The 27,042-nt window shown below is 27.6% G+C and overlaps 1 protein-coding gene across 3 annotated transcripts in view; it reads right to left on the bottom strand.

The window, feature by feature from the left end:
- Positions 1-27,042, bottom strand: part of LOC107452014 (origin recognition complex subunit 3) — a 41,123-nt gene that overhangs the window by 2,613 nt on the left and 11,468 nt on the right. For all 3 annotated transcript variants that reach the window (XM_043043316.2, XM_043043317.2, XM_043043318.1), the window contains 14 exons: positions 26,951-27,037; positions 26,596-26,729; positions 22,999-23,158; positions 21,006-21,119; positions 20,104-20,237; positions 19,366-19,423; positions 12,539-12,655; positions 12,355-12,434; positions 12,012-12,160; positions 7,676-7,752; positions 6,819-6,904; positions 5,275-5,413; positions 3,797-3,916; positions 2,108-2,184 (listed from right to left, as the gene is read on the bottom strand). In XM_043043316.2, the coding sequence (XP_042899250.1) occupies positions 2,108-2,184; positions 3,797-3,916; positions 5,275-5,413; positions 6,819-6,904; positions 7,676-7,752; positions 12,012-12,160; positions 12,355-12,434; positions 12,539-12,655; positions 19,366-19,423; positions 20,104-20,237; positions 21,006-21,119; positions 22,999-23,158; positions 26,596-26,729; positions 26,951-27,037 (1,532 nt within the window). The remainder of the gene's footprint in view (positions 1-2,107; positions 2,185-3,796; positions 3,917-5,274; positions 5,414-6,818; positions 6,905-7,675; positions 7,753-12,011; positions 12,161-12,354; positions 12,435-12,538; positions 12,656-19,365; positions 19,424-20,103; positions 20,238-21,005; positions 21,120-22,998; positions 23,159-26,595; positions 26,730-26,950; positions 27,038-27,042) is intronic.

The following is a 27,042-nucleotide window of genomic DNA, read 5'->3' as shown; positions in this document are numbered from 1 at the left end:
TTTAAGAGGATAAGGGGATATCCGTAAATTTTATTTTGTATCAGATAAAAAAAATTTCATAGCAAATGACAACAAAATACTATAAAGAAAGAAAACATGCAAAATAAAGCATACTTGCTTTAATTGGGTGTGAATGTCATATTAAATAATTTTTATTTATTAGTACAAAATATAATTATGATGTTTGACTTCGGTGACCTACAGGGGATCGTATCCACTGTGAGACTTGATATGTATGAGAAATCACATAACTTAAACACTTATAAAGATATAAAATGATTATCTAAGTATTTCTTTAGAAATAAGAAAAAATTGGTATGGAAGGGTTTTTTATAATGTTGCCTGTATTTCATTGTGAAAATACTTTTATGAAATGAATGAACACCAGCACAGATCGTTACAATGAGTTCAACTACCTAAAAAAAACAAAAAAAAACATAGATGTGTTGTAGACTTTTGCCTCAAAGGTCATTCAAAAATCCTCGAAAGAAAGCTATTTCCTGACACTCTGACCATCAAAATCTACTTGCACCAACAGTGAATCAGGTAGGTATCTATGTCTTTGAATACTAATGAGCAGTAACTAAACAAAATAAACAGATTAGTGAGATGTACATTTGGATTACATTAACAGATTACCTTAAACAAATTTAAGACAACAATTATCAGTGTCGCGACATTTTTTCTGGAAGTGGACAGATCTAACAGTTTTGAAGTTAAAAGTGTTTTATGCGTAAAATAAGATAAAAAAATGTCATTTTTATACATGAAACCTTCTTACCTCGCAGCTAATTGTTATAATAATGAATGGTTAGCGTAAAAAATTCATAAAATCTAAACATTTGCTTTTATATAGAGCAATGCAGAGGTATTGATAGGAAAGTGCAAAAAAAAGCTCACAACTGTACTAGTTAACAATAACTTTAATAATTTGAACTGTTAGTGTTGAACTGGCAATTGCTCAAAAAAAAAAAAATTGGAATCCATACTTCACTTGCCATGACAGATGTATAAATAAATATGTATGAATTAGAGTTTGCTCAGAATTAGTTCTATCGACTAGGGTGTGGTTTTGTTTGATTAAGTGTAAAAATTACACTTCACCGTGCATATCATTTGTCATGATAGTAATTTCTGACCTTGGTAGAAAGTGTTAACTTTAGATATTTACATTGAGAATAAATAACATTTTCCAGAAAAAATTTACATCTTCCTTGTGATTATTTCTGTATTTAACAACTCAGACACATGCCTCAAAGTTTAGGGATTTATCATAAAAAAGTAACCATAGATTTAGTTTCTGCTATACTTAGGGAAGCTAATTTCTTTTCCTTCAAATTTCCCACATGTTGACATAAAAACAAAAATTATGTAAAATTTCAGTTTCTTGCTACTTTAAGGTCAAATACACCACACATATTTAGATTTTTTTTGTTTTGTTTTTTTGTATTATTTATCAGTATGTATTCATTGAAAGACTTACCCGTGTGGCACATTGTTGACGCAAGTCAAAGGAAATAGCCTTAACTTGAAGATTTTTGAATGACTTTTAGGGCAAATTTTCCATTTTAAGTATTTATGTTTCATTAGTTAGGGTGGAAGTAGTAGAACAGAAAATAGTGGTCAGTGAATATGTTTAAAAAAAAAAAATACTGACTGCATCATGTAAATTGATGTGTTTTTCCCCAAAAAAAGCATTATAACAGTTTTACAGAGAAGAAAAATACTTGAAAATTTTAACAAAATCAAAAAAGTATCCAACCCTGCTTTAACTCTTCAAAAAACTAGCTCTTAAAATTAAAAACATCTTAATATGTAATTACAGTTTACTCATTTTGCACTTTTATAACAATATATTTTGGTTAGCATGTTTTCTAACGATAATATTTAAACAATGTAGCTTTTGTTTACTATTCATATTTTTTTATAAAAAATAAATTTTCTGATTTATTTATTTTTATATTTTATCTTTAAAAAAATACTTCGAAAATGCTAATGATAATTAATTTTTTAATAATGTGATTCGTTGATTGTGTAATGCATTTTGTTGAATAAAGAAAAGCATTCAAAATTAAAGAATAAATTTCATTAAAAATCAGAAGGATACTTCAGTTCATCATCATTCTCCTTTATTTTTGATTTTCCTCTTTTCTTCGGCCCATTGCTTTTCGTAACTTTGAAAGCCTGTAAACATGACAATTATACAAAATCATATGCAATATTTTCTATTTATATACAGGATGATATAATAGACAACTTTCCTCTTGTTTTTAAGTCATTTTATTTATACACATTGGCTTTACTTAAATGGATTTAATAATGTAAAAAACAGAGCTCTTTCTAAGAATAAAAAAGAGCATTTTGAAAGGGCATCACTTAAAAGTGAAAAAATTATCAAATTGCGTAATTTTATGTAATAACTGTTTTCGATCCTTAGTAGTAATTAAATTACCATCTTATACTATTTTATGTATAAATTTCAAAAAGTAATTATCAAAACAAGAGAAAAAGGAAAATCACTTATAAAAATTTAGCCAGTTGAGAATAATTCTAACAATGTAAATATTAGTAATAGTAATCAGATTTAAACCTATAAACATAGATAAATTTACGTGAGTAATAATTTAAACAAGAGGAAAGTTATCTACTCTCATTTAGTTTTTAAAATGCTAGGTTTTTAAGGGAAAGCAGAGTATTTTTACAAAAAGGGCCAATAGGGAGCATTTATAAGGATCAAAGGGCAGACAGGGCAGGCCACCCTTCTAAAAACGCTCAGGGAGAACACTGGTAAAAAATAATAATTAAATATAAATAGAAGAGTAATTTAGTATTATTACTAACCACAATTAATAAAATACTGTGGTGGCTCAAGGGACAGTGTTAGCCTTCTAATGAGGTGAACCAGTTTCGAACCCCAACGATGGCTGGTCGATAGGAATTCTGCTTTCAGCTTGCACTGATCGCAGTGCTGACGTAAAATATTCTCAGTGGTAGACGGAAAATGGGTTAGAGTCCCCTTGCAGTCAGACTAACTTTGGGAGGTTTTTGCGGTTTCCCTCTCCATGGAACACAAATGCGGGCTAGTTTCAATAAAATGTCCTCCACGAAAGCAAATTTCTCCTAATACTTGATTCATTAGTTCCCTTGTCTTCTGGATTGGGTTCAAAATTACAAGGCTACAGAGTTGAACATCAGTAGATGTAAACCCAAAATTGGGCCGGCTGTCCAACGATGATTATAAAAGAAAAATAAAATCATGGTAAATTAGGTGGACAGATAGCAAATGACCTGAAAAATAAATAAGCAAAAAAAAAAAAAAACTTTGTATTTTTGTTTTCTTTTTTTGAGTTACAATTAAACAGCTGTTAAAAAAAATTTAAACGCGACTGCTTTATATCCATCTTAAAATTCACAGAGATTAAAGTGAAGTTTGTTCAGACCCTGATAAAAAAAATAATATAAATAAGTGATTTTTCAGTTTTAACTTGCTTGTTTTAATTATTTAGTTTTGACGTAGAATATTTTAAAGTTTGTTAAAGAGGGAAAGATAATAAAAATGTTTTATTAAAGGTTTAAAATGCACATAAGAGCTATTTTTCTTAATCTACATTTTTTCTGTCTTATATTTTTGTATATATGAAAAAAAAAGAAGAAAAAAAAAAGTTGATTTTTTTTAAAAAAATGAATAATTCATATTAAAAAACTGCCATTGTTTCCTATGAATGCCAAAGGAAGTAGACAAATGTAAGACTACAAAACAGCAGTAATAAAAAAAAATATATATATAGAATCATACCTCTAACCAATCTCTAAGGTTAATTAACTTTCCAGATTCAAGATGCAATTTATACAATAAACTAATGTCAGGTAGTGATGCTTTAGTCTCCTCGGGATCAGAAATCTTACAGCATTCACACTACAAAATATAAAGTAGACTTAATTTGCAAATTAATAAATAAATTAAAATTATATAAATTGAATTTTAAATGCATGCAAAACCCTTAAAAATGCTCATATTTTCCCTACAGCAGTGGACAAGCTATTTACAAAATTATTAATGAATCGACAAAATTGTTTATTATTGCCATTTTCAGAATGACTAAAAATAAATATTTGTAAAAAATAAGAATAAATTTTTAAATGAACAACAGAAGTGCGATTTTGGATTTTTATAAATGAAATTAAATTTGTGTAAAATCATTTCTTTTCATCAAAATGAGAGAACAGTAATAAAATACCTAATTAAAATATTAGTTAAATTGGAATGAATTGAACAAGTGTTTGTAAAGCATCAAAATATTTTGGCTTACTTTGGAATTTTTAAGTCCTCACAGGAATTAAGTGATTATGTAGTGTATAGAGATTTTATTCAGAAAATACAAAACTGATTTTTGAAACTAGAACTGAGTGGTGAAATAATGTGAACTCTGCAAAGGTATAAATTTTGCTTCACATATACAGCTTAAATATCAAAACTGTTGACTCATTTTGAAAGGCTAATCAAACTTTTTAGAAATAAAGCTATTGAAATCAATAGAAAATCTACATTACTTAAAATAGAATTTAAAGCAATTACTGATACTCTTCGATAACTTACAAACCTTTAATACATGCTAAAACAGTGTTGCCACTCAAATCTGGAAAAAAATTCTCTGTGTCTTCCCTGTATATATTATACACAAAATATTAAGAGGAAACACACCAATTACTGTGCTCTTGTGTGAGCTATATTGGGCTAATTATATTTATTAGTTTTAAATGCTGGCAAAACGTAGAGAAAAAAAAGGAACAGCTGGACATACTTAAATAATGCTAGAGTAAATGAAATAGTGTAGTATACTTGAAATGTCCCATAGATTGGGCAGATAAGATAGCTTTAAAAAAATGGTGAGTGGTCACCATTTTTCTAAAGGCAAAAATAAGAAACAAAATTCCCTGTATTTTCCCAGTTCGTGAAGAAAGAATAGAAATTCCCTACATTTTCCCTGTTATTTTAGGTGATTTTTAAATTTCCTGTATTTTCCAGGTTTTCCCTGTTCTTCCTGTGGAGTGGCAAACCCTGTTAAATAAATGAAGAAAAAAAAAGATTTAAAAATGTTACTTTTCAAAGTTTTCTCCTAAAAAAATGTGTTAACACTTTTCTGAGTACACTTCTGACTCACTTTTCAAATGAGAAGTACACTAACCACAGACATAAAATAGGATTTTTTGCTTATGCACAATATTTAATATTAAATTTAAACTTAAAATACCAATGATGTTACAATACAAAACCTTAAAATAATGCTGAGGATTTGCCAGAGCATGACAAGCAGTAACTCGAGGAACGGCCATTAAATGCTGCTTTACAGAAGCCACATTATCAAAGTAAAATATCTCATTCAATGGAAAAGTAGATGGAGGTCTAATATACCTGAAACAAATTTCAAATTTATTAGAAAATTTAATGAAAATTTATTAAATTTCAGAGAATAATCAAATGTTGAGAACAAATTTTGTTTTAAAATTTGTGCTTTGCTACACAGATTTTAAAACAAATAAGAATTATTCTGAATCTATTTAAAGCACTATTAGGACAAATTAGAATGTGGTTGAAACAGGTTTAGAATGATTTCAGACAAAAATGGAGCACCAATTGCATTATAAATATTAAGAGCTTTAATAAATAGCTATTAAAATGTCCCTTTAAGTTAAGGTAATTTTTTTAGGGAAAAAAAACAGCTATTAAGTGTTTCTTTGCACAAGCTTCATAATGACATAAAATACTTTATTAATATTTAATTACACAAACACTGCATCAAAGTTTGAAAGAAAATTGCAACAGTGCAAACTTTAGACTTATAGACTCTGGAAATATTTTTAAACAAAGAAAAGTTAAACACTATAGAAGATAAAAATTGAAGAGTTAAGAAAAACTTTTAGAGTACTTGAAAAATGCGTAGCACTTATAAGAATGAAATTAAAATTAACCAAAAAGTCTTTATCCATCATTAAAGATTTCTTGTCTTATTTTCATTTGTAAAGCATTTTATCAATAAAAAGTTACTGTAAATCTTTAAAAGTGTAGAGCAACAATATTCTAAAAATGAAATTTGAGGTTAACATAAAGATAAAAGTTACAGCACATTCTTATTTATTTCCTAATGTAGATTTATGAGAGTAAGATATTTCATTAATTTCAATACATTTGTTTGTTCATCTACATTCTTAAAAGTCACTTTTGAATGATGGAGAATTTTGTAAGACAAGTTTTTTAAGGAAAAAACAGTCTTGAAAAGTACTTACTTTACAATAAAAACAATGTATGCTTAACAAAAATAAATGGATAAAATTTGCTTTGCAGTGAAGGAGAAAATAGGAAAATACATATCCAAAGCACAAATAAATAAAATTAATAAATGAAAACAATTTCGACACATATTTTTTATAATATAATACATTTAAATTAATGTGTTTTTTAATAATTAGTAAACATTTGCAATGAATCTGCATTTGTGAAAACTATTAATTATTCAAACAAGTTTTAACAAAACTTCAATGACAAGATTTAGAAAACTTCAATGACAAGTTATTACAGTAAATTAAATTTTCATGTCAGGTCTAAGCACCTAAAGACTATACCCCACCTGATAAAAGTAAAACCATAGTAATTATTTTAAATTATTAGTTGTTATTCTAATAAAATTAGGCATAATGAATTTTTAATATGTGTAAAAGAGAATTTCAAGCAAACACTGATTGTTACTCAAAAGAGTTATTTGCATAAATAAAGGAATGTCCTATATTCATCATTATACTAAATAATTATAATTTCTTACTTAAATATTGACAATAAATCCTCTATTATTTCATTTCTCAAAGCTTCATAATTGGAGCGCTTTTGTTTTATGCTTTTCTGGATTAGCTAAAATATAAAAAATGAATTTATGAAAACAGAAAAAATTGTACTGGTAAAAGTCTAATACAGGCAGACCTCGATATAAGGTCACCCTAAGGAACATCGCAAAAGTGACTTTATAAGCGGGGTGACCTTTTAACCGATTCATTAGCAGTTCGTTACTAAGCACAAAAATAGTACACATTATGATTTTTAAAAAATGGTAATACAAACGAAAACGATTGACCATAAATTAAAATTAGTAAAGAATTAAAGAAAGTTGTTTTCTAGATTTTGTAACTTCTCAAAATGTTCCTCAGCTCCCGGTTTGTAAAAAAATTTCGTATGACATTTATTGCATTGAAGGAAGCTTCCACTTGGGTTACAGCTATAGTCTCAGGATCACTGCCATTGTCCTCACTGTTCACAACTTGTGAAACAATTTCAGAAATTGTAGCTTGTTCTTTGGCTGCAGCATTTCCCCAGAACTCAAGAGGGGTAATTGCCTTGTAAGGACGTTAAATAAGTTCTTGTTAGAAAAGAGCCCCCCCCCCCTCAGATANGCTTTTTCCAAAATGCGAGAAATTCGCGAATTTTGAAATTGATTTATAGAATGCGCGAATTTCTCGCGGTAATCATTTTTTAATGCGAGAAAAGAAAAAAATATGCGAGATTCTCGCGTTCTCGCGCTGTAGTGAAAACACTGTTTATATAAATTAGGCTGCAAGGTCAATTTGAGCACTAAATTAAAAATTACAATTGGTGTAAAAATATTTTTTAGAGAAATACTTTCAGTACCTCTTGAAATTGAAATCTACTGGTGATTTTTTCAGTTTGAAGGGAAAGAGGATCTTGAATCTTCTTATCAAAATCACCTGAATATAATAGAAATATACATATGTGTGTATATATAAACATTTTAGAAACAAGGTGAAGAAACAACACTATTAAAATATAACTGACTCCAGATAGTGTAACATTCAAGGTTTAGTTTTAACAGTCTGTCAATTATTCAATTACAGTGGTACCTCGAGATACGAGTGCCCTAACATACGAGTTATTTGAGATACGAGCTATCGAACGAGTGAAGTTTTGTTTTGAGATACGAGCGACATTTGAGATACGAGGAGCGACCATGCAAGTCCTTCTCGTCCTCGACAATGCTCCTGCTCAACCACCGAACCACGAACATGACATCCTCGAAGAGTTCAAGTTTATAAAGTTTCTCTATCTAACACCACTCCTATCCTGCAGCCCATGGATCAGCAGGTGATTTCTAATTTTAAAAAGCTGTTCACTAAGCACCTGTTCCGGCGCTGCTTTGAGGTGACAGAGAACACAAACCTCACCCTTCGAGAGTTCTGGAAGGACCACTTTAGCACCTCCTTGGACAGTTTCTTTTAATCCGGCTAAAAAAGCAAGGACCAGTGAAGAGAAAAGCAGTGACTGAAATTAAACATGCAGTAGCATTTAAGTTGTGTGTAAGTGATCAAAATACAAAATATGTATTTACACTTTGTAAAACCAGTTTTTTTTGCTTTACATTCTCTTTTATTATGTTTTTATACAATATTTGTCATTTATAAATACATTTTTCTTATTCAAAAACACGTAACGGAAACAATTGGGGGATAGCATTGTTGGGGCTGGAACGGATTAATGGCATTTCAATTAATTTCAATGGGGAAAATTGCTTTAAGATACGAGCAAATTGACATACGAGCAAGGTTACGGAACGAATTAAACTCGTATCTCGAGGTATCACTGTATTTGATTTCTACAATAAAAATAATAGATTTAAGCCACTAAAGTTAAAGAAAGAGTATGATAATTATCCACACTCTTAAGGAGCTTTTGAATAGTGAGAATAAATGTATGTACATAATGAAACCTCATGTTAAGGACACTCCTACAAAACGGACGCCTGTTATTACGGACATATTTTTTATTCTCCGTGAATCTTCTATGAATAAACCATTATGTAACCTTTTCCGCAAAATGAACACAACCCTAACTGGACGCAGACAATCATTTATGCCCTGAAATGCTTTTTTCATATTTTGGACAGTGGCATCTTTCGATCTTTTCATCTGGATGACACTATTTGAGATTCCACAAGCTGAAATGCCTTAAATGTTCTCAATTCTTCTTCCTCACAAAAAATTCCTTTCTACTTCTAAACAATTTGGAGACTGTATTTAACACAGCTGGATTAAAAGAAAAGAAAAAAAAAAGAGAATGGAAATTTAGTCATTGAAGTGTTCATACAAATTAAACAATTATTCAGACATTCAACAGATGATCAATTGTGAATATAATAACTCTTTAGGGCCTCACAGGCATGCACTGCTGCTTTCTTTCCTTCTGTGCATCTTAGGAAGTTTATTTTCAGGGAGGTATTAACCATGTTTTCCTTTAAGTGATGGGGAGGTGTTAGGGGGTGTAAACCTAATATTTAAACCGACCAAGGAAGTGGTCCAGGACTAAAAGTGTCTATTCACTATCTAGAATTTATTTACATCTAGAATTTATTTACATCTAGAATTATATATATGTATAAAACTTTTCCATACATTCTTTTTGTATTGAAAAAAAATATTTTTTAAAGTCTAATAAAGATAATAAATAAAAAAACTAATAAATTATTTAGTAACAAATATCATTTATTAAAAAATGATGGATAAATATCATTGTAAATAGTTATTGTAGATTATTACATTATTTCTATATCATTGCAATTATTCTAAGAACAACTTACCGCATTAAACTTAGTTATTAGTGCCCTCTTCCTGTAAACGGAAATTCTCGTTAGCGCGAAATTTTTTCGCTCTCAAGAGAGTCCGTTTAACTGAGGTTTCACTATATATAACCTTTTTAAAGAAAGTAATAAAAAATTTAAAATTTTTTGGAACAAGTACTTAAAAATAAATTAAACAAACAAAGGTTACATATGTGAATGATAACTATTGGATGTTTCTTGGTATTAAAAATAATTTTAAAGCTTTAAAATTATAAATGTTTCATAATTTTACTTAATAGTTCAAATAAAAAAACTGATTTGAAATAAAAAATGCTTTTAGTAAAAAAAAAAAGATTAAAAAAGGGGCAATTTAAAATGTTTGAGATGCATCAGTTTTATATTAAGTTATAATTATATAATCTGTAAATGTGAAATTTTTCAAGCATTATACATTGGGCTATATTGTGCAAACTTTTTCCATATAGTCGTCTTGTTAATGGTAAAACCAGTGAAACTCTCAGTGTGGAGGACAGTCTAGATTCACAGAGACAAAAAAAATCATGGATGGTGTGGGGGGGGGGGGGGAAATCATCAACACTTTAGTAATTGAAACAAGGTTTCCACATTTACATCAAGGCAAAAATTAAGGACTTTTAAGGACACTTTTGAAAAAAGTTAAGAATCTTAAAAATAGTCATTTATCATAATATGTACATGTAACAAGTAACAGTGCCAAACATTTACTTTTCTAAAAAAAAATCAAAAATCATTAAATTGCATGACTCTTCCACGCTATTATTTCCTTCAGGACTCTCCACATGGGGTCTAAATCCAGGAGAAAAGAAGAAGAATAAAGAACAGTATGTTCATCTCTTTACCAGCTCAAACACAAACTTTTTTTGTCTCTCAAAGACTGTACCCTCTATCCAAGGTCTCACATCACTTTTTTTTTAAAATATTTTAGTAAGACTAAAAAATTGTTAAAATTAACTAGTTATACTAGAAATTAAGGACTTTTAAAGACCTTCCAACCAAAATTAAGTACCTTTAAGGGCCCTTATTTTCCAAAATAAAAATTAAGCAGATTTTAAAGACTTTTAAACACTGATAAAGCAAGCAGGACTCATAGCAAATATCGAAGCTCTGTCAAAATCTTATGGAATTCTCTATTTGGGAAAAGAGTTGGGTGAAAAGGCTGAAAGATTAATACTTTCTCCTTAACTACTCTATTTATCTGCTATTCAAGTAAAAAAAATTAAAAGCAATATATTACTGTGTCTTTTATGATTCTAAAATTAATAAAGTGTTGATGATTTCACACCATGACTTTTTTCTCTCTCTGTGATAAAATGGAATCTAGACTGTCCTCCATGTTATACCCACTGAGAGTTTAGCAGGTTTTGCCATTAACAAGACTGTATATGACTGACTATAACAGACTATATATGGCAAGACTGTTTAAATTATAATTTAAATGTTTTAAGTCAACTGAATTTTTAAAAAAAAACCCATTGGTTTTAATTAAATTTTTTTAAAGAAAAATCGCTGATTAAAATTTTACAAAGTATTTCATTATTGCATTATTTAAACTTTTTAAAAATAGATTTTCAAAATTATATTAATAGAAAACATATTGCTGTGTGTTTCGACTCACAAAACTTCATCAGTACAATTTACAAAAGTTTAGATATAACATTTTGAAAATTGTACAGTTATTTTGGATTTTTCAGAATGCTAACTAAGAACTTTAAAATTTAATGTAGTTTATTTTTTAATACTTAATAATGTAGTTTATTGTTAAATTTGATTATTGAATATGAAATTTTTCACAAAAAAGCTAGAAGGTAATAAATTTTGCTAATACCCAGCTTTAAATCACAGTTTTCAAAACTTCATCATTTCATATTCATATTGCAAATATATTTCTAAATCTTAACTCATCATTTTTTCCCCTACTTTTTGATTTTCATTTAAATTACTTTTTTTCTTTTACTTTGTGAAAACATGTGTGATTCTATTTTTAAATATTTGTAAACCAGCTCTTAAGCGATATTAAGTGAATGTTTGTCTTTTCAAAAAGCTTTAAAAAAAATTGTGATACTTATTTCGTGATTTCTTTCTTTTAGCCTCTTTTGTTACTATACCATAACACTATACTGTTACTATAGCAATATTATAGTTTCAAATGTATTATGACTTTTTTTAAATAATATTTCAAGTATAATTACATTTATAAAACTTAATAATAAAATAAAAGTTCTCTAAGTATCCTTACAAAAAAATTAAAAAGAAAAATTACTTTGCTTGCAAGTTAAGTAAAAATAGAAAGAAAAAGAAAAAAAAGAAAGAAAGAATGAGAATTAATGCAAACTTTTAGGAAAAAAAATTACTCACTTGTTGAGAGATTAGACAATTTTTGAATGCAGTTTTCCACAGCTAGTTGAGCATTTTTTATCACATCAAAGCTCAGTTCACAAGAAGCCACTTTTAAGACTTCAAGACCTGCTTGCAGCTTTTGCAATAAATTATTTTGGGATTGCATCCTAAAATATAAGAAATTTTAGATGTAAAAAAAAAAACTGTTAACAAATATGCATTAATGTCAAAAACTGTAATAAAATAGAATATGATGAACTGTTAATAAAAATAGAATAGAAACTGTCAATAAAAATAGAATATAATAAAAACTGTTAATAAAATTAGCCAAAACTGTTAATGAAAATAGAACATTCAATACTTCAGCAGTTTCTCAGCAGCAGCATACGAAGGAGACAAACAAATTTCTCTTTCTAATGACAAAGAATAAAGCTCCCGTAACTAAAAAGAAGATATTAAAGATATCTATTTTGCACATTTTTATTAAAAACTAATCAAAATAATTAAAATTTAAAGACATTAGAATATATGATTATCTAATTTACCTGCTTTCCTAGAGGATATTCAGGAAGATCTTTAACGAAACAATGCAATAATTTCAAAAGCACCATTATTACTTTCTGATCATCAAAAAGTTTTTTAATATAAGTAATAATAAATTCCTGAAATGAAAACAATAATAATGCAAATTAAAAGAAAGAACTCTTTTCTTTTTTTTTCTTTTCAAGAACTCTTTTATTGCCTATAAAAATGATAAAAGAATTATCAATAATGAATGCAAGAAACTACTAACACCACATGAAAATATGCTTTTTGCAATCTAAAATAACCCTCCCGAATTTAATTTTTCTGCATTTTACTCAGACAGCATTAGCACTGAACCGATGGTGTTTTGGTAGCAAACAAAGATTACATGAAAAAGATACCACATTTCTCAATAAAAAAAATGACTCTTTAGTATCCAGCTTATTATTTTTAATCTTAATCAGTTACCACTTCCATAAGAAAAGAATTTTTTTTTTAATTAATAAGTTTTCTGAAATAAATATAAAGTAGAACACTGATTTTTCGTTTTGCGTTGGAAAAAGAGGTAAAAATTGCATGAAATGGATCAACGTAAAATCAGGGTAAAAAATCTAAGGATATTTTACAAAAACAGACATTTACCGGACCAACTATTGAACAAAAATATTTCATCTTTACCTGTTTTTAGATTCGATTTCAATAAGAGTCTGCAACACTATCAATTTTTTATGCATTTACTTCTTGGTTCGCATTCACATATAAAAATTACTTCAGAGTTTCAATGCGCTAAATCGCTTGATCAGCTGTGGGCACATCCTGAGTTACTTCTTCTTAATTGTCTTCACCGTATTTATCGGAAGTGGGCATTAAATCAGATATCAAAGGTATTTGCGAAGTGATGAAATGTCAGTTACAGTAAATAAGAGTGTACCTTCAGCTACATAATCTTCTCATTTTGAAGAGCAAATGTTCTTATTGGATACTCTGAGGTTTGCCTTATTAAACCCATATTAACATGCATCTTTCCCTGTTTGTCAAATTTAAAATTTCCAGAATGTTTACTTTTGCTTAAGAAGCATCTTGCAGGCCCCTGGAATCGAGAAAAAAAGCGATTTATGAACCAGCTTTTTTATTTAACGTCTTTTTATTAAATCAGAAGATTCCTAGATCCAAAGGTTGGAATTTTCTGGTGCAATTAGCTGGAAAAAAAATTCACACAAACATTTTTCAATGTAAGTTAAAAATAAGAATTGGTTAAAAAACAAAATGATTTTTTATTTTTTTTGTCACAATTTTTAATCCAGTTTTTGAAGTAAATCTTTAAATATGGATAGAGAAAAAAGTTAAGTGGCATAATAGAAAGTTCGGGATATTCTAATTATTAGTGAATGAAATTTTCTCGAGCCAGCAGCAAATGACGTAAAAAACAGAATAAATTACAAAATGGATAACAAAATGTGGGGTCCCACTGTTATACTATTTGAAACATAAAATTTATTTTGAAACAGAAATGAAGCATAAAATGAATTGAATTCTTTTCTCAACTGAAACAGTACTGAAGTTTAACTATATAAAGTGTTTTTCAGAAGCAAAAAAATAATACAACATAAAGATCAGTAAATCTTTCAATTTAAAAAAATTTTTTTTTTGAATTTATCATTTTAGTACCATTTCAACTACCACTAGGACAGAATTGTTTTTGTGAACAACTTTTTCATCAAAGTAAACTAGCAACCTTACATGCAAACAAGTAGCTGTAACACAATTTTTTCGTAATATGCTATTTTCCAATTTTCATTTCAGTCTATTCTTTTAATTATATTATTAAATAGATTTTTTGACAAACTCTCTGAGTTCCCTATCTGATTTAGAACTCTGGTGTGATACATTTAAGAGTTTACTACACATTAAGTAGATGACAAAGCATATACTTTTGTTTTAAACTTTTGATCAATACATTTTCGAGCTTTTAATAAGAAAACGTTCTAAATGCCCACTTAGTCCAGAATGGTTGAGAGAGTAGAACACTTGACTTCTATAACAGGATTCATATTCAAAGAATGCTGACTGATACGATTTATGTAGTTAATTTTTTAATTTTATATGTGCATAAAATCCTTACTTTTGTTTAATTTAAAAAAAGAAAAAAAAATGTTCCAAAAACTTAAACATTCGAAAATAATTTTTACAACTACTAATTGCTATGTACAGGGTTCCCACTCTATGATGAGATTGAAATTCAAGGACTTTCCATGACTTTTCAAGGACCTCAACAAAATTTTCAAGGATCTTAATCTAAGACCAATTTTAAAAATTATTCTCTTCTATTTTACTAGAAGCAACAATGCTTGTTGTGGCAATAATTAATTTCAAATATAATACCTAAATGCTTTGCCTATATAGAGAGAAGAGAGTATATGTATTATGGACTAAAATTTATATTTTTTTAAAAACAACCCTACTGGTTTTACATATTAATTCACAAAATCATTTTCAGCACAATCTATAACTAATGGTAATGAGGTGTTAATGGTGAAATCCTTTAATCCTGTGTATTTCCATGTGAAGGCTGCATGAAAGACAGAGCTAAATCTTAGGTATTCCATATTCCATGACTATTCCATAACCCCCTCCTCTCCTCTATTAAACATCGTTTCTGAAATTATTCATCCATAATTTACACAACCTTCTCTAAATGTTATGCAGCAACAATTCTTTCTGAAAATAAAAATTAGAAGGAACATATCCCATTTTCACCATGTTTAAAAGCATTATTCGTTATGTGTAATCCACAACTGCCAATGAATATGACCTGGTGGGAATATTTCTCTTTTAATTCACACTGAAGCTTCTAATAGAATTTCCAATTGACATAGGGTCCATCCATGGATAATTGAAGTATTTTAGAGAGCTTTTAACCATCATCCATGCATTTGTAAAAAGAGGACAAAATATTTTCTGCAGTTCCATGACCCATAAATTGGGAGGTAAGATACTTAGTGCAAACTTTATTATCAATTCCTTACCATAATGTCCATCTGCTTAGATTGTAGAGACTGATTTAACGTCTCATCAAAGAGTACAGTGTAGCAATCAACATTCTTCAGCTCATTTATAAGAATCCCTTTGAAGTATAGTGCCAATCCAAAGGAGCCCAAATAGGCTCACTTTGTGGCACTACAAAAAAATTGTCTCGCTATACAGCTATCAGCAAACATTTTGGAGAACAATTTACTAATCCCTTCACAGGAGTTACATGAATAATTACTAGTGATGCACTTCAGACTCCAGAGAATTTCAGCATCAAGCACATTCCTTTTGACTAGATAAGAAGACAATGTTACCTCGGCCACTAAAGTTTCTGTTTCACATGGGGCACACAATGTTGAAGGAGTATTTACACCAGATGAAATAGATGTTCATGTCTTTGGAAAAAGAGAACTCAGGGCATGAGACTGCTTTTTTGTTTTACCTTTCTTTGATGCGTGATTTCAGAGCAAATTCTTCCATTTTCGCGATATCGATCTCCTTCATGCATAATCGGCACTTGGCTCTGAGCTTCTTTTCGGGCATCGATAAAATCCATTCTTTATAAGCTTGATTATCCATCCATTGGGGATTAAAATAGCACTTCCTAGGCAAAACTACATAACACAAATATGAAGCCGTGCCTTTGTGAATACGCTTTACAATAAAGTTTTGAAATGACGCAAACGTAAGGACAAGTGCGGATGGTAAAACGGCAAATTTATTGAAAACTACAAGGTACATATTGTTACGAAATTCGAGAGTATTCCAGTTTCGATAAGAAAAAAGAATATCTAAGCATATGTGACAGAGGATGAAGTGGAGTCTCGCCCCGAACGCATTGATTGTCTGCCGTGCTCCGCGCGCTTGGCAGACACCAAGACGCTAGACCCGGTTAGAAACGGTGGCGTTAAAAACCACGTGAGAGAGCTCTGGAACAAATCAGAAAAATCCGCGGGTGTTTTATAAAAAGGGCCGCCGGCAGTATTGGACAAATTCAAGGACCTATCAAGTTTTTCAAGGACCTAAGACGTTTTTCAAGCACTTTCAAGGACCTAAATTTAGCAAAAAAAAATTCAAGGACTTTCAAGGACTCTTAAGGACCGTGGGAACCCTGTATGTATTCATTTAATTGCTATGTATTGATATGTTACTATTCATTTTTAAGCAATTATAGTAAAAGGCTAATAATTTCTTAAAAATGCTTTCGTATAAAAATTTACATTAAAATAAAAATTACTATTTCAAATGAAATTTAATTAAATAAAAGATAAAAAAAAAGTAAAAAGTATGGCATATTGTGAAAAGTTTGCTATCACAACAAGTTATTAAGTCACTGTCAGAATGCTAGTATGAAAGATAAAAAAAAAATTGTGTCTTTATAATGGACCATAAATTACTAGCCCTCTGCTATTGCAAATTTTTTTTTGTGAAAACTGCATTTTTCATTCTTTATTTTTACTGTTTAAATGACATAGCTTCTAATATGCAAAGGAAAAAATCCAGTACAATTTACAAACTGGATTTCTAACTATTGTGTAAAAAATAAAATACTTTAAATGCATGAATTTTCAGAAATTTAATAATCAATAAAATACAAAAACTAAAATCCACTAGTACTTATAAATTTAAGTCCACGGGAATACTTTCTAAAACTTGAACATAAATGTATTAAAATCAATCTATAGATTGATTTTATTATTTTACATNGAATTTTCAGAAATTTAATAATCAATAAAATACAAAAACTAAAATCCACTAGTACTTATAAATTTAAGTCCACGGGAATACTTCCTATTCATGATTGACATTAAATAAACTTGAACATATATGTATTAAAATCAATCTATAGATTGATTTTATTATTTTACATTTATTTTTGAATTCATATATATTAATTAATTCATAAAAACAGATATTGGATTTATTTTAGATGGTTAAAACATGTTTGTTAATTAATTTAAAAATAGAGAGTTCAGACTAATTTTTTAATTAATAGTAAAAAATTCTTTTAATCATTTTATATGTAAATATTTCATTAATATTCGTTATTTGCTGCTCAACCAACCCTACATTTATTTATTTACTTTTTTTTAGTATCCACAAATTGCCCTTGACTTTTTTAAAATTAAACATCATTTATTAATATCCAACAAGTTCTTTCAATGAAGCATTTCAAATCTGTTCTAATGTACTTGCATGTAAATTTGAATACTAAACTAACACCAATTGTCATACATACAAGAAATCTGGCTTATTTTATTTATAATTTTTATATTAAAATAAATTTCAACATGAATAGAGACAAACATAGTGTGTACGGAAAAAAGACAGAATTATGATTCAATAGAGTTTGCTAGTAAGAGGCAGATAATTATTGAGGGGCATTCAAAGAAAATCTTAAAAGTACATAATAAAGTTGAAATTTGCTGACCTACGAAAAAATACCAATAATCTAGATTAATTTCTTTTTAGTAAGTTATGCATGAAAGGTGAGGTTAGAGATATGGGGATAATATAACAGAATAGTATATAGCTCAATTTCATTTACAAGGAAGAAAATTTGAAAGAATATAAAGTATGGGTAAATGAATAGAAATGCATGAGTCTCTGATGGAAAAGAAAAGTATATCAGTGAAATGAACTTTGAAATAATATTGCTAGTAATTACAAGTAAAAAAATAGTTATGAATTAATAAAACAATGATACTATTAAACTTGATTTTAGGCAAACAATATTTAACTCGTTTACACAAATGAAAAATACTCCTAGGAAAATCCAAATACTTTTTTTTACAATAGCTAAATTTTAAAAATTTTACATGAATACATTTAACATAACTGCTGAGGTTTCTTGTGATAGTCCACAGCTCATTTCAGTGGCATAAAACATTCTATGGCTCAAATGGAGAGAAAAAAGATCCTTCCCACATGCTCATAATCTCATGTATGAAAATATCAGAAAGGAACAGATTTTTATATGTCCTGCGGCAAGAGAGAGAAAGCGTGAATTTATTATTTTTTTCAAAAGCTAATAGGTAAAAAAAAGGTCGCTGATTTTTTGCAACTGATTGCAAAATATACATCTTTGCCTACATTTTAGCAAAAATAGTCTCCTTTCCCCCAAAACAGTCGTTTTAGTTGCGAATGGCTGCTCTGCAGCTATGAAGTGAAGAATATTACATGAAAGGGAAAAATGGAATACGTTTTTATTTATTTCTGTTATAAGTATAAAAAAGTGTGAAAATGAATTATTTAATCTTATTTTCTGCTTAGGATCTCATTAATTCTTAGAGAGCAAACACATTGGTGATCACCAGTCAAGTTATTGACTTCCTTACAAAATAAAATTTTTTCAGTTACTTTCTGCTATTTTTAGAAATCCAGTTTCATGCATAAAGGAATGCACCTTTTATTGATCACATAATCTTCCATACTCCTTTATTTTATTTTTTTGTCTACTATGCTCCTTTATTGAAAGTTCACTATTGAGATCAACATTCAATGTTATCAATGAGATCAAAAGTTATTGCATTAAATTTTTTTTCCTTGCAAATATATGTTATGATTTGGAAATATTTTGTTATTAACTCATTTAAATTTTAATGTTGATTGAAGTTTAGCACACAGAAGAGAATGTTATGAAATTATTGGCTATTTTAACATCAAATGTAATTGTTTGTAACAACAAGCACCCTGAAACTTTTATCTCTAATTATATATTGCCATTAAAGCAGACTTTTTACTGTATTATCAAGATAATTATAGATATAAAAAAAAGAAGCTGAGATTAATTCAAATGCAATTATGAGTACTTTACCTTTAATCCAGATGGTTTGCTTAAAGTGGAGAGAAGGCTTGGATTATTTTCTATATACCTGGCGAAATGAATGCAAAATAAGCATTAAAGCATTTTATTACAAACACTTATTCGCAGATTAATTATTAAAATAAATACTTTATTAATTTAAGTGTAAAATTTATTTTTTAATACTAAAATAATGAAAAATTTAGTTCAACACCAGATTGTTGAATACAATTCAATGCACATAAAAATTTATTTTAACACTAAAAAGACTTTATTCATGAATTATGTTTAGCAATCTGGTGCTGCACATAATTTTGTATACAAATATCTCGTAAAAGTTTATTATTCTAAAAACAATAAACAGTTTTTCGTGGAGGATAAGCATGGTACTAAGTATAGTTGTTCATCATAAAAGAGAAAGGTTTCTAAACAAATGCATTTATATAAACATTTTATTCCTTCTTTAAAAAAAATATATACATTATCTGAAAATTCTGATGAATGCTTGATATATAACATCTTAAATCACAAAACTAAATTCTTACAACTTAAGAAATAGTTTTAAGTTTTAAATAAAAGAAAAACAAGCTTTATGATAATATAAAACATAAAAGTACACATTATTGCTGTTACCCAAGACTTTTTGAATATCTAAAACGCTTGAACAAACATTAATCAATGATGTCAAAACAAAACTTTCAAAAGAAATTTTAAATAATTAGGTAAATAAAGTATTTTAAATGAACGTACACTCTGAATGAAGGAAGAGATCTGATAGCTTGTAAATCTTCATTATTCAATTCATCTACTCTTTCACTGATTTCAGACTCGTGACAACAAAGGGCTGCAAGTCTATTTTCATGCAAATGCTCAATAATGGAAAACTAGAAATAATTATAATATTTATTCCTTCCTATTATTATTTTTAAAAGTAAATTTCGATCATTAAACACAAAAAAAAAAATTGTTTCAAAATAATGAAAAACTTAAAAACGAATTAAGTCCAATTCAAATTTTTATCGTTGTGGTTAATGAATATCATAATAAATATAAATGTTAAATAAATTATCGTTTAGTAAAATCAAATTATTGAAATTTGTCCAAAAATTAAATCAGAATCATTGAACAGAATGTTTTTAAAAAGTAAAGTTAGTAGTTGTTAAAAAGTAATGTAGGAGTACCTGAACTTCAACCATAGCACAAAAACAAATATGACTAAAACTATTTACTAAAATAAAGAATTTCTTTTTAACACATAAGCGACAAAAATGGTAAATTCGACTATAATATTTTTAAATATTTTCATGTCAGGAAAATGTACCTAAAGTGGGAATGAAAGGTAGTTTATGCTTAATAATGTAACTTTTAACTAAGAAAGACAAAACTTAACATTAATGTTTGTTTTAAACATTATACCTTAGCAAGGTGCTGTATCCGTTTGGTAGAAAAATGTTGCCCTTTTGCTACACTTCGGAAAAAAAACATTTTGTCGTTTTAAATTAAACATTAGAACAAACATTAACATTAAGTTGAACATTGACAAAAGTCTAACATTAACAACAAGTTAAAACATTAGAACAAACAAATATGCTTTTGAAGAAAATTTTTTATTTTACAGCCCATTCCTAGATTGATTGTTAGATATTACTTACTTTTAAAAGGTAAGACAAATTTGATACAGAGAAATCGTGGTAAAGAACTGTATCAATTATTAGTTTAAACACTTTTGGACCAAGCTTGAATGGTTGAACGGGTGATATAACAACCTAAAAATGAAAATTTTAATAATTAAAGTAGAATGATAATGCATATTTTTCAGCATAGCTTAGTATATTGTTAATTTTAAGCTAACATTTTATAGACTAGTTAAATATTTATATAACTGTCTTCATATGATTTTTTGAGTAACTACAATATTAAATTGAATTAAAAGTTTTTTAATGACTAAGTTACATTACAGTATATAAAAACCTAATTCTAATTCAGAATGTTAGATCAAAGTTATTTAGAATACATTTCTTTCTTTCTTTTTGCAAACTGTACACTGACCAGACAGTCACAGATGGGCTTTTCTTTTCCTTAGAATTCCATTTCATATCCCATGTTGAGGATCTTAAGTTTGTCAATCTAATAGTTTTTATTTCTTTATCCAAGCAGCCAACAAAAGTTTTGTTCGCTCTCTTTTCCAGATATCTGATGGTTTAAATACAATATTTTTAGTGGCATGATTAGGATCCAATCTTTAGTGGCGGACAATAAAAAATTTGCAATGTCTGATGATCAGAAAATAATTTTGCCAGATTATCTGAGGTGTTTTTTTTTTTCCTTTTTTAACAGGTAATCCATGGATTCAGTTTTCCTATGGATGAAATTAGAATTTATTTTTGCAATTAAAAAAAAAAAAAAAAACTGTTAGCAGTTGAGACTCAGTTGTTAACCACTAGTGTTATTTCATTAATTGTGTTCATTTCAGAGTGTAAATGTTTGAAGCTACAGAGAGTTTCAAACCTTTACTCTCTTTTTTCAAAATAAGAATTATTAAAACTGATACACGTTTGTTTGGACACACGTTGAAGTGACAATAAAAATGTCATCAGCAAATGCAAATCCCTAAAGAAAAAAGAGCTCAAAACTGCAAAATATCTCACAGAACAAACAAAATCTCTGCTAAATAATTTATGCTTGGATCAGAACTATTTACATCCTCAGTTAATGTTCGAAGCAGGATGTTTTAAACATTGTTAATAATTTTTGTTTCACTATGTAGATGTTTACTCACCATTTGGTTAACTAAGATTCCCTTACTTTAAAAAGATGTATAATAATTAAAGAGAGTTGTCCTTTTTTAAATGATACCTGCAGAACATAGTTGTTTATGTCTGACGATGCCTGCAGAACATCAGATATTCTTGGGTTTTTCTTATTAAAATCTTTTTTTACCTTCTGAAAGGCAATATTGAAAAGAAGACTCTCCCTATCTGAGTCTATTTGGAAAAAAATTAAAGAAACAACAGATTTTGACAGGTTCTGGATTTCGACCTATAGCCAAATTTCACTTAAAATAATGGGGACTAGATTGTACATTACATAACTGGATAATATTTTGCGACCAAGAGTTTTTATTTATTTAAAAAAAAAATAATTAAGCATTAATAAAGGTGTTCAGGAATCTTTATAAAAAATTTTTAAAAACCACAATCAAGACTTAATCTTTTCTTCTTCAGCTAAGTAATTTGCCACAAACAAGCCTCAAATTAAATATATATATATATATTTAAGTGTTAGAGTATTCAACATTTTAATATAATCCTACTCAAGATTTTAACTAACCTAACAAAAAGATTATCTGAAAATGTAACTTAATGCAACAATTCAATTGTTTTCTACGAAAAAAAATTTTTTTTTAATAAATTTATTCGGATTTCTACAACAAAAACAGAATTTTATGATGGTATTTTTAAATCAATTAGTAAAATTAATTAAAATAGTTTAACAATAATAATTCACTGAAACTATAACTAATGGTGACATTACTTAATTATGGTTTCGATATCCAATATTAAAATTACTCTATTTTAATGGATTTAAAATTGTATAGAAAAACCTTACAAATAATTTAATTAAAAAACTATTAATTTTTTATACCTCATCAATAACCCTGGTTAGAAAATCTGTGGCAGAAACTGAATGAAAAGTCTCAACTTCGAGACATGAATATGCTTCTTCGGGTAAAATATTGTGCAAAGATACCATGGCAGATGACATTCCAAATATTAGGATTATTGGAAGCTTAGCTGAATATAATCTAAAGCAGAGGAAACACAACTATAAAAATGTAATCAAAATATTTACTGCAAAAGAAAAATTTACAAACCAAAAATGTATTCATTAGATTATTTTGAAAATTATAAATGGTAGGTATTGTAATGTTTCAGAGCTTTTGGTGTTCATACATGAATTGATTAAACACTCTTTAATAGAATGTAAACAAATCTCTTGATTTCCCCCCCATCAAAATACCATAAGAACCCTTTATGGATGCTTATTATAAATGCTCCAAGGATTTACTGGTTTTTCATTATTAAAGACTTTCTATGATCTTTATTTTTTTGTTTGTACTAATTGAATTCTGCAACAAGAGAAATTTATTTTATTACAAGGAAAATATTATACAAATGAATTACATTTTCCATCAAAAATAGAAAATAAATTTTTTAATCCGATTTTTTTTTAAAAAAATGAATAAATAAATAAATAAAATAGATCAATAATTCATGTGACGAAAAATACACAATTATTTATCAATTTTATAATTATTTTAAAAATGATGATGTGAAAAAATTAACATCTTGAAAAGAGAAATGCATAAAACTATTATTATTTAAAGAAAGCTATCGATGATATAAGAAAATTCTTTGCACTTTAATATAATAAATGAAAAAACTCCTTGTCCAATGAATAAATTCCTCAGATACAATAATTTGATATTTAATAATTTGAAGTTTAAATAAAGCACATAATGTATGTGATACTGTCATATAAATTAAGACTCATTCATGCAAAACATTTACATTAATATAGTCTGTCTTTTTTTCTTCTTACATTCCTTTAAAAACTATAGAGTATGATCATTTCCTAATAATTATTTATCATTATTTTATCGAATTTTAATATTGTGACTGTATAATATTTTTTTAATGTTACTCATTATTAATATTTCTATTATTAATTTTGCTTTGTAGTTTTTATGCCTACCTAGTATAATTTTTACTTATACACCAAGAAGGTTTTTTAAATTTGAAAACTGGTTAAAAATTGCAATGTCACATTTTTAGTAACATAAGAAGACATGTTTTCAAACAATAGGCAAACGCTTATTTTTTTTAAACAAAACCAGAAATTTTTTTTTTTTTAAACTAAATAAATTTTTATACTATTGCAAGAATTAAACAGTGACTGTATAATATTTTTTTAATGTTACTCATTATTAATATTTCTATTATTAATTTTGCTTTGTAGTTTTTATGCCTACCTAGCATAATTTTTACTTATACACCAAGAAGGTTTTTTAAATTTGAAAACTGGTTAAAAATTGCAATGTCACATTTTTAGTAACATAAGAAGACATGTTTTCAAACAATAGGCAAACGCTTATTTTTTTTAAACAAAACCAGAAATTTTTTTTTTTTTAAACTAAATAAATTTTTATACTATTGCAAGAATTAAACAGTGACTGTATAATATTTTTTTAATGTTACTCATTATTAATATTTCTATTATTAATTTTGCTTTGTAGTTTTTATGCCTACCTAGCATAATTTTTACTTATACACCAAGAAGGTTTTTTAAATTTGAAAACTGGTTAAAAATTGCAATGTCACATTTTTAGTAACATAAGAAGACATGTTTTCAAACAATAGGCAAACGCTTATTTTTTTTAAACAAAACCAGAAATTTTTTTTTTTTTAAACTAAATAAATTTTTATACTATTGCAAGAATTAAACAGTGACTGTATAATATTTTTTTAATGTTACTCATTATTAATATTTCTATTATTAATTTTGCTTTGTAGTTTTTATGCCTACCTAGCATAATTTTTACTTATACACCAAGAAGGTTTTTTAAATTTGAAAACTGGTTAAAAATTGCAATGTCACATTTTTAGTAACATAAGAAGACATGTTTTCAAACAATAGGCAAACGCTTATTTTTTTAAAANTTCCGGTTTTCTGAATCGCTACAAAAAGCCGTTTTTTTTTATTGTTAAACCCAACTAAAAAAAAAAAATATTTGAAATAATCTTAAAAAGAAGAAAAAACGATGAAGTAATACACTAATGATTATTTCCAAAATGATGGTAAGGTAAACATCTTTCAAAAAAGGAAAAATCCTAAAATCTTATGATGAAAAAAAATTTTTTTTTTATAAATGGCCGGAAAATTTATCGAATTTCATTCCGGTTTTTTGGTTTCCCGGTTTTCTGATTTCCGGATAACGGGTTCTGTACTGTAATGGTTTTCCTTTTAATTTTTGTAATATTGATTTTAAATATAATTGATTAAATATATGATTGGTAATATTGATTAAAAATATGATTAGGAATTATTAGTTTTTTCTCTTAATAAGGCAAGATCCCGGTCAAGTTTTACTATTAATGATGCCACTATTTTCTGGCTCTTTCTCAATGTCTGTCCTTTTTTCCCCTTTCTACTGCGAAGTTAGGGGGTGTTGTTTTTATGTTTATTTCAATTTAGTTGTGCCTCGCATTCAGTTGTGTTATCTAGTTATTACATTTTTGATTCAAGTAAGCTTTTGTAAGTACTATTCTTGTGTATTTGTCTTGTTTTTATTCTTCTGTATTTGTTATATGTATTTTATATTATGTATTATATTCCTTTTCAGGACTTTGGCAAAACCTTTGAGGGAAATTTTAGACTTTTGTCGTGCTGTCGCGATACAAAATGTTTTGCTTTTATGACTTCCGGAGCAGGTACCCCTGAAGTTGCCAGCTTTGATTGTCATATTTATCCATTTTTCTCATATTTCACTGTTTCTTCATAAACTACAGCTTATTGATTTTAATTCCAAATGCAGGTTTTTAAATTAAATTAAATTAGGTTTTAAGACATGCAATATGTTTTTTTAACAAAATATTTGTAATTTCGAATTAGATTTAATTCAATTTTTGTTTTATTTTATGACAAATATTATTTTTAAGTCTGCAATTTAAGGAATAAAAATTCCAGATAAGCTCATAAATTCAATGAAAATCTTTAGTGTTAATGGAATCAAAAAAAATTTTATTTAATGATGATATACTCCCACTTTTACTTAAGATATAAATTAAAATTGACATGTATCTGATATTTAAAGTATCAGGTTTTTATAACTAATACTTAGTTGCATCAGTATCAGTTTGTACTTAATACCAAAAAAACAAATGATATTTACCCAACTCTCACCAAGTTTCAAAATTAATTTTTACAGCTCTCCAACAGATGATACTGCAGAGAATAACTATAAAACAATGTTTTTAAAACCAACAGTATTCGCAGCAACAACGTAGTACATCCTGAAGAAAAAATTGACTGCCCTCAATGTAAATTGTACTTATTGAATTGTACTTATTTAAAATTGTACTTATCTCTTCCTGTTTTAGTTATCTATTATTGTTTTTTCAAATCCATGATATTTTTGGGATACTTGTTATGTAGAACTGAATAGGAAAATTGATATTCTACCTGCAAATTAAGACTAGTTTTTTCAAAAGTTCAGCATTGAAATTCTCAACATCTTGAATAAGTAAAACAATTGGCATTCTTGACACATCCACATTATGTTGCTTCTTTTTGGGAGTCCTCTTTTTGTTGGACATCTACACAGACAAAATAAATTTAAACACTCTCTGACAAATATAAGCACCCTAAGAAGAATTTTTTAAGAAAAAAAAAACACTGACTTGTATTTATGATTTTTTTTCTAATTGTTTTACCATTATTCATAAATATAACACCTTCTTTGTGAATATGGAAATGTTAGAAAATAACACATTACAATTAAATGTCCATATTAAAGCAATCTAGTTAAAATACTCACTTTTTCAATAAGGTTTTGGTAGCACTGATACAATTTATCAAAAGAACAATCTTGTTTCTTAGGCAGATCATCATCAAAATTGAAATGCTGTA

The sequence above is a fragment of the Parasteatoda tepidariorum genome, chromosome 4, assembly GCF_043381705.1.
Source record: "Parasteatoda tepidariorum isolate YZ-2023 chromosome 4, CAS_Ptep_4.0, whole genome shotgun sequence".
In the NCBI taxonomy this organism is placed as follows: domain Eukaryota; kingdom Metazoa; phylum Arthropoda; class Arachnida; order Araneae; family Theridiidae; genus Parasteatoda; species Parasteatoda tepidariorum.
The sequence above is the reverse complement of the archived record's forward strand: the minus strand, read 5'-3'. Positions and strand labels throughout refer to the sequence as shown.